This window comes from Olea europaea, chromosome 17 (genome assembly GCF_002742605.1).
Source record: "Olea europaea var. sylvestris chromosome 17, O_europaea_v1, whole genome shotgun sequence".
Lineage (NCBI taxonomy): Eukaryota > Viridiplantae > Streptophyta > Magnoliopsida > Lamiales > Oleaceae > Olea > Olea europaea.
In genome coordinates this window covers 22,610,756-22,619,003 of record NC_036253.1, presented here as the reverse complement: position 1 = coordinate 22,619,003, position 8,248 = coordinate 22,610,756, and the positions used below count along the sequence as shown (strand labels likewise).

Here is an 8,248-nt window from a genome sequence, read left to right as displayed (position 1 = left end):
ATTGTACAAATATAAACAAGAGCAGGCTAGAAAAGTTTTTAGCAAAAATTGCTTTTTCAATAACATTAAATAAAATTTCTAAATCTATGTGAATAACAAAAACACTCTATATAAATGGGATGTGGGAAGTAATTCGTTTATGGTTAAGTATATTTTTAGATTTTCAAATTAGTTTCTCCAGGATCATGAATGTAATTAGAAATTCAAAAACGCCGTATTAATTCTCTGTTTGTCTATCATTATTTTGAAAGTTTTTTTCTTAAACTTATTTTTCAACCATATATTTTCATAATAAAATATTTTACGCGTAAAGTCAAAATTTTTGCTTATTTTAACCACATATTCTCGAAAAATTCACTATTCCAAAACTCATTTTTCTATTCTAATAACAAGAAAAAAAAAGGGATAAGTTCTCTCTGATTTAGTTAAAAAAATTAATAAAAATATACAATTAATTTCAATAATACATTTTAAGCAGTCCACAATTTTTATAATTGTTTAATCTACGCATTTCATTAATTTTTGTCAAAATTTATAAAAAAATGTAATTCCTAGCAAAATCAAGCCTTTTTGACAATCATCATTTGAAAAATTTTTTTTTTTTTTTTTTTCTATATACTCATTTTTATCCACACATTCGTACAGTAAAATATTTTACACACAAATTCAAAATTTTTTCTCTACTTTTTAACAACACATTCGCCTAAAAATCAGTATTCAAACCGTTTATACAAATTTATATTTATATGGTATTCTGATTCTCACTTATATTGAAGTAAATGAATCACATCTTTAGTCCTACCGTATCTTACAACAAGGTGACTTGATTTATTGCTGTATGGCCATGTTTTGTTAGATATTCATACAATAAATATAATATGTGAAAGAAACAACTAATTTAGATGGGTGTTCAAGTGGTAAAAAGTGTGGAATTTGTGTGGGAAGTCGAGGGTTTGAGTCATATTCCACGCTCTTGGACTTACTTGATTAAAATAATAATAATTTTTTTATGTTATTTTAATTATTTTCAAAATTATTTAATGGGTCAAACTAGCAGGTATTATATGACCGTTTTAACAATCAAATATAACAACTCACTATCCACGAATTCATTAAATATTACATATTTTTTGGATCATGGAGGAGGCAATTATATCCAATTTGTCTATATAAACTCACATCTCGTTTTGGCAAAAATAAACTTAAAAAAAAAAAAAAAACAAAATAACTAGAAACAAAATCATAATTTCTCATATTCTGAAATTTTTATACTTGAGTTTTTTACATATATTCTGGAGTACACTTGAGAGTTTTGATAAACTATTCGTGATTGCCGTACAAGTGGTTTATGATCGTTGTATCCTGGAGTGATTGTCCACATAGGTTACAACATTTATCGACGAACAATTTTACTTTAGAATATCGTGTTGTCATGATACTTGATCAGTCAATAAATTTTACTTCTACATTTTTATTGTTCTGTATGTTACTGTAATTAATTATTTTTTCAAAAAAAAAATGTAATACGAGAGACAAAAATATGAGAAAAAGCTATTCAAAGTCGAGTCACACCAGACTCCTTTACACTCCTAAAGCCAACGCATCATTAACAATTTTTTCCACCTGTTTGCCCATAAGTAACCCGTGTCTCAATTTTCTCTCGTTCTTCCACGACAACAAAACGCTCTCACTTCATACTATCCTCGACATAAGACCTTAACAAGCAAAAACATTAAAATTTCCGGGCCAAACACAAGATCTACAGAAATCTTTATCGAGAATTATTGACAATATGTTGGTGATGGACAAGTACATTGTGGGAACTTTTCTTGCTTCTCTTTTTGGATCTTTTCTTCTCTATATTTTACTCTTTAAAACTACCAAATCCCATAAGCGAAAGGACCAAGAAGAAGAACGTGAAATGAGTAGGGGTGGCTACCAGATTCGAAGCGACACGACTGTTGGTGAACGCCGGAATGACGAAGGATCCGACCTGGATGTTATTATTGTAGGCGCTGGTGTTGCTGGTGCTGCTCTAGCTTACACTCTGGGCAAGGTAAGTTTTTTGTTTTCTTCTTCTTTTTTTTTTCTTTTTGTATTATATTTTAGTGGAATTATTTTTTTGAATTTTTATTGTTGAGTTCTCAAATGGTTGTTGAGAAATAACCCATAATCTTTTTCCCCACGAATGGGAATTTATTTTTACCTTTAAGACTGGTGAAAACGAAAGAAGAAAGGAAAACTATTTTATTTGCTAGAATTCAATTTTTCTTTATAGGTTCTATTATTGTTGTTATTTGTTTGTCCATTGGGTGAGGGAGAATATGATAAAGATTTGTTGTTTATTATAATGTCATGGGGTTAGTTCTATGAAATATATGTTAATGTGATTCATGATATGCTAAAAAACTTATTATTTTAAACGATGGTTGAGATCTTTGACTCCATTTACAGGATGCCTGATAAAGTTGATTAGACAATTTTAAGAATGAAGAGAAGCTTAATCTAGTTAATTGTAATGTTCAGTCCTATTAAGGCATATCAAACAAACACTAGAAATCTTGACAGCATGATACGTGTAATGAATGACTTCCTCGGCTAAAAGTTTAACACTTTAAGTTTCTAGAGATTGGAGGAATTTACTTAATTTTTTGTTCATATCATTGGCAGTGCCAGATTACTATTGTTGGATTGAAAGGATGATATCTGCTGTTACTTTTTAATTCTCGCAGAGTTGGTCATTTTTTTTTCGCCCTCTGAAAAATCATTTTCCTGATTTTGTTTGTGTGCTGCATATGATATAAACTGTTTTTAATAAACTATTTCCTCAGAAGTGCAAAAGTCAGTAAGCAGTAATTTGTTCATTTTACTAATATTGAAGGATGGACGACGAGTACATGTGATTGAAAGAGATTTATCTGAGCCGCACAGAATTGTTGGTGAATTACTACAACCAGGTGGATATCTCAAATTGATAGAGTTGGGCCTCGAAGGTATTCTTGAAGTTTACCTTGATATTATTTGTTTTCCTTTGGATGTCTGCCAAGTATTGATTTGAGGAACAATGAACATGTTCTTGATAGCTAGTTTGGTAAGGTGCGACTACACACACACACACACACACACACACACATGTTTTTAATTAATCTTTTTAGGTGGCACAAAACATAATACGATAACAGTGATCTCACCTTGTCTGAAGGCGGGGGAATACACTAAAAACCTTAAACGAACTACACTTCATGTTCTATAGTCGAGTGTGTTGTCTCTTTGTCTCCTAGTCCATTTTAGATTCGCTGCTTGAAGGAAATTACATAAGTTTAATACCATACCCAAAATTCGAGAAGTTCATAGCTTCATCATTGTCTCCATGAATGAATCCATTAAAGCCCCCCTGGCATTAGACAATATCAAAGAACAAACAGAAGCTAAAATTTTTGTATGTTATATTGTTGAGTCCTATTTAATACTGAATATTAAACATACCTTTATACTTTTCTGCTATGAACTACAGTTTGTAATTTGATTGCAGATTGTGTTGAGAATATTGATGCCCAGAGGGTGGTTGGATATGCTCTTTCCAAGGATGGAAAAAACACTAAACTTTCCTATCCCTTGGAGAAGTTTCACTCAGATGTGGCTGGGAGAAGCTTTCATAACGGACGCTTCATACAGATGATGAGAGGGAAAGCAGCGACTCTTCTCAAGTATACTTTGTTGCCCATTTTTTAAGTTTGTAATCTTAAATCTTTCAAAATTTTGCCCCCTTTTTGGGTTTTCATTTTCTTTAGCTGTCTATTTGGAAATCCTGCTAAATTAAGCCCACTAGTTGCTTTGTCTTTTTCTTTTTTTTTTGAAGCACTTTTCTCAATTTGATATTATTTCTGTTCATGTGATTCTTTTGAGTGTTGAACTTATACCGGCCCTTCCTGATACTGCTTTCTCCTGTCCTCAATAGTGTGAAGCTCGAGCAAGGTACTGTAACATCTCTACTTGAGGAAAATGGAACAATAAAAGGAGTGCAGTACAAGACTAAAGCCGGTCTGGAGCTTAAAGCATATGCTCCTCTGACTATAGTTTGTGATGGCTGCTTTTCAAATTTGCGTCGTTCTCTTTGCAGCTCTATGGTAAGACTCAAAGCTCTAGATTGTAGACAACTTAACCAGTTTCTCTGGTTCGTATACTTGATCGATTGAACTTAAAATTGATCCCCACTGAAGGAAGGGAATCTGATCACTTTACAGGTCGATATTCCCTCCTGTTTCGTTGGTTTGGTATTGGAGAACTGTCAACTTCCATTTCCAAACCATGGGCATGTTATTCTAGCAGATCCTTCACCGATCCTATTTTATCCAATCAGTAGCACTGAAATTCGATGCTTAGTTGATGTACCTGGTCGAAAGCTTCCGTCTCTGGCTGATGGTGAAATGGCAAATTATTTGAAAACAGTTGTAGCTCCCCAGGTATGTATGGCTTTCATTGCATGATAGGAGTCTCTCGATATTAATAAAAAACCCTGATTTTGTTAATCAGATATTTCAAAAAATTGTGTCTTAGTTTCTGTATTGTCAATAACCTATGAAGCAGAGATACAAAATTCAAGAATGTTTAGGAACTGCCTATCTTTTCTTTCATCTCGGGAGAGATGTGATCGGTAGGAACTAATTAAACCCCAGCCTCTCTTGAGATAACAACAGCCCTTTTCTTACCACTTCCAGTTCAATTCTTTTCTCCATTCGAATGAAAAAACAACTTGACTTCTTATTATTTATAAGTAATTCTAGAAATGCCCCTTAATTCCTTGTTAAAACCATTTGGCAGAACTAGTAAATTCCAAAATCTCTGTTATTTGTGCATCTTTATTTATATGTGTTATACTTTTATTGTCAACTTATTCTTTCAATATTATCAATATCCTTTGTAGCTTTGAGCCAGTGTAATTGTGTTGGGAAAGTGTTCTTCGCATGTCAAAAAATTTAATAAATATATAAAAATTACGACATGTCATGTGTCTTGTTGGAGTGTTGGTGTTTGACATTGGGTGGACCATGCAACCCTAGGAGTATCTATGCTTCATAGACTATAATATTATTTTCTTTCTTGGGCTTGCTTTCGGCTAACCAATGCACTTTTTGATTTAGGTTCCAACCCAGTTACATGAGGCATTCATATCGGCCATTGATAAAGGAAATATTCGAACAATGCCAAACAGAAGCATGCCAGCTGCTTCCCACCCTACTCCTGGAGCCTTATTAATGGGTGATGCCTTCAACATGCGTCATCCTTTAACCGGTGGAGGCATGACAGTGGCACTCTCTGATATTGTTGTGCTCCGAAATCTTCTTAAGCCCTTGTGCAACTTGAAGGATGCGGATTCATTGTGTAAATATCTCGAGTCTTTCTACACTTTGCGCAAGGTGAAGCCTAGATTCATCAATCTTGATCTTTCATTTCTTTAGTAAAATATTTTATTGCTTCGTCTACATGTATCAAATTAATTGCCTGGTCGTTGACTTATTTAGTTTATACCTTTTTTCCTTCGCTATTCTTTTGTGGAGTTGAGTTAGAACCTTATTAATCGTTATTTGCGTTTTGACTGCTATGTTCAGTTCTCCCACATGCAAGTCTAAAGAGTCTAATCACTACAGTATTCAAGCTCTAATTTTTATATTTACTGTTTTTTGATATGGTCCTTTTTTTGCAGCCAGTGGCCTCGACGATTAATACTTTGGCTGGAGCACTACACAAAGTGTTTTGTGCTTCGTCTGATCAAGCGAGGATGGAAATGCGCCAAGCTTGCTTTGATTACTTAAGCCTTGGAGGTGTTTGTTCGAGAGGACCTGTGGCTTTGCTCTCGGGTCTAAATCCTCGCCCACTGAGTTTAGTATTCCATTTCTTTGCCGTTGCTATATATGGCGTTGGTCGATTATTGATACCATTTCCTTCTCCCAAACGGCTGTGGATTGGAGCTAGATTGATTTCGGTATGTACCTGATTTTTCCTTTTATCCTTCGATGCATGGCTAAAAGAAATTGTAGTCATGCCTATTTCCTTCTCCAATTTGCATCTTGGAAATATATAATGACTACTACTAAGCTTTCGATTTTTGAATTAACAATTTCTCAGGACAACATTGTAGTCAGGTTTGCTTGAAGCCATACATTCAGCTGTTTGCTAGGCATGCTAAGCACCAAATTGGTGCATAAAATAGCTTCAATGGTTTATGAATTATACACGAAACACACAAAATTCACAAACTTTCAAGTGCTCACAGCAGAACTTTTTTGTGTTGAATACGTATTTGACCTTGACTACTAAGAACATTAACACCAAGATTTCACTAGCATACTAAGGCCAGCATCTGTCAATTTAATTTGACCTTCCACATAGGGGTTTCCAAACGTGTCGGACATGACACAGGCTGGGGCGGCTGTAGTGCCGGCTCGATCGGTATTAGATATTTTAGTTCAGCATGCCCAAGAAAAAGGGCAGGTCGGTTTACACTTTAAACCTATTACGAGATATTTGAGGTGGAAGATCATCTTTTCTATTTAATTGGCTCTTCCCGCAACTTTTTGTTTTCCAGGGTGCGTCGGCTATCATTTTTCCCATCATAAAGGCGGAGGGAGTTCGACAAATGTTCTTTCCTGCTAGTGTTCCATCGTACTATAGAGCTCCTCAGCTCAAATGAAAGTAGCATCATGAACAAGGATGGAACAAATTGTACAGCCAGAAGAAACAATTATGGCATATTTGGTAAAGTAGATTTAAACTTTTAGATGAACTAAATTTCTGTCCACTATTTTATTTTGGACTATGTAATACTGCATATGAAATATACAGTTAGATTTTTACATTTTTTTTTAATCACAGTGTCTTTCCTTTTGTTCAAAGTTGTATACAGAAAGAACTTACGAGCAGATAGTTGTTTAGACCCGCGGTACTGTGAATATACTCAAGATTGGATAGTGAGCAAGTGGAAGTAACGAGACACTGATCATGGCTGATAAATCACAGCTCTCTTCCACTCTTCTCCCTCTGATTATCAAATTGAAATCTCTTTATACGCTCAGATGACCTGTTACTCTTCTCTCCCTCGCCTCTGCCTCTGCTGAAACTTTTTCACAATGGCTTGGGTCTATAGGGATATGTTGATGGAAAAATCTCTCCATCCAGACGCTCTTTTTCAAAACTAGAAAGAATTCCAAATCCTGCTAATGAGTTTTGGGTACGGCAAGATAAGCAATTTTTTGGAGCTATTATTGCCTCAATATCCGAAGAAACCCAGATGTATGTCACAGCTTGCAGTACATCTCTTGAGGCATGGAGTAAACTTGAAGAAAGGTATGCTAGGCCTTCCCGTGGGCAAATACTTGGCATCAAAGCGAGACTAGCTGCTTTGATTGGTGCTCGAAAAATTCTAAATATCTTGATGACATCAAAACAGCGGCTGATGAACATGGACTGTGGTATCAACCACTTGATGACGAAGATTTGACAAAGAATATTATCAATCGGTGGAATCCTGACTTCAAGTCTATCTCTGCGTAGGGACATATCCATCTCTTTTGTATGGCAGCCACCTTCTAGCTATTACCTTCATGTTATGTTAGCGATTAGACCCAGAGCCTATGTAGCAAATCACTCCAATCCATCGTCCAACTATGGTTCTCAAATACATTCCGCTTGTGGCTAATGGATTCAGTCTCTTCTCATCATTTTACAATGGACCTCTCACGACGAGTATGATGGGTCTGGTTATCGTTGATGATGGTAAAGGATTCGATATCACTCACACAGGCTCAAATAAATTACCGTTTCTGAGTTGTGTAGCTCTAATAATGTAGCAAATCACTCCAATCCATCGTCCAACTATGGTTCTCAAATACATTCCGCTTGTGGCTAATGGATTCAGTCTCTTCTCATCATTTTACAATGGACCTCTCACGACGAGTATGATGGGTCTGGTTATCGTTGATGATGGTAAAGGATTCGATATCACTCACACAGGCTCAAATAAATTACCGTTTCTGAGTTGTGTAGCTCTAATAATGTTTGTGTTGAGAAGTGGAATAAATTGCACACCCAGATAAACTCACGTTTTCATATTATCTCATCACTAGATAGAAGCATTTTAACATTCCAATGTTAGCAAATGCACACTAATTTGCAGCTGTGGTCAATTTTGCAAAGTATACTGTTAGGTTCAAAATTAAATTGGCAAATTCAGTGTTCAAAATGGGAAGTC

At 35.1% G+C, this 8,248-nt stretch overlaps 1 protein-coding gene across 2 annotated transcripts; it reads left to right on the top strand.

Moving 5' to 3' along the window:
- The first annotated feature begins 1,648 nt into the window (after window positions 1–1,648).
- LOC111365439 (squalene epoxidase 3-like) lies at window positions 1,649–7,586 on the top strand. 2 transcript variants are annotated; one of them, XR_002697437.1, is made up of 9 exons: window positions 1,649–2,056; window positions 2,882–2,993; window positions 3,533–3,707; window positions 3,959–4,127; window positions 4,245–4,463; window positions 5,142–5,417; window positions 5,705–5,983; window positions 6,587–6,756; window positions 6,895–7,586. XR_002697437.1 is itself a non-coding variant. In XM_022985982.1 (8 exons), exons 1-8 carry the CDS (start codon window positions 1,793–1,795, stop codon window positions 6,689–6,691), a joined length of 1,599 nt encoding a protein of 532 aa, XP_022841750.1. In that variant the 5' UTR covers window positions 1,649–1,792; the 3' UTR covers window positions 6,692–6,867. The 2 variants fall into 2 exon arrangements, 1 of the variants encoding a protein (XP_022841750.1); XM_022985982.1 differs by lacking the exon at window positions 6,895–7,586 and having other exon boundaries at window positions 6,587–6,867.
- The last annotated feature ends 662 nt before the right edge of the window (window positions 7,587–8,248 follow it).

Excerpts from the sequence above, each read along its gene's own strand:
- LOC111365439 (XM_022985982.1), top strand. The coding sequence starts at position 1,793 with ATGTTGGTGATGGACAAGTACATTGTGGGAACTTTTCTTGCTTCTCTT. Across the intron at positions 2,057-2,881 it reads TAGCTTACACTCTGGGCAAG|GATGGACGACGAGTACATGT; the intron begins GTAAGTTTTTTG and ends CTAATATTGAAG. Across the intron at positions 5,418-5,704 it reads CTTTCTACACTTTGCGCAAG|CCAGTGGCCTCGACGATTAA; the intron begins GTGAAGCCTAGA and ends CTTTTTTTGCAG.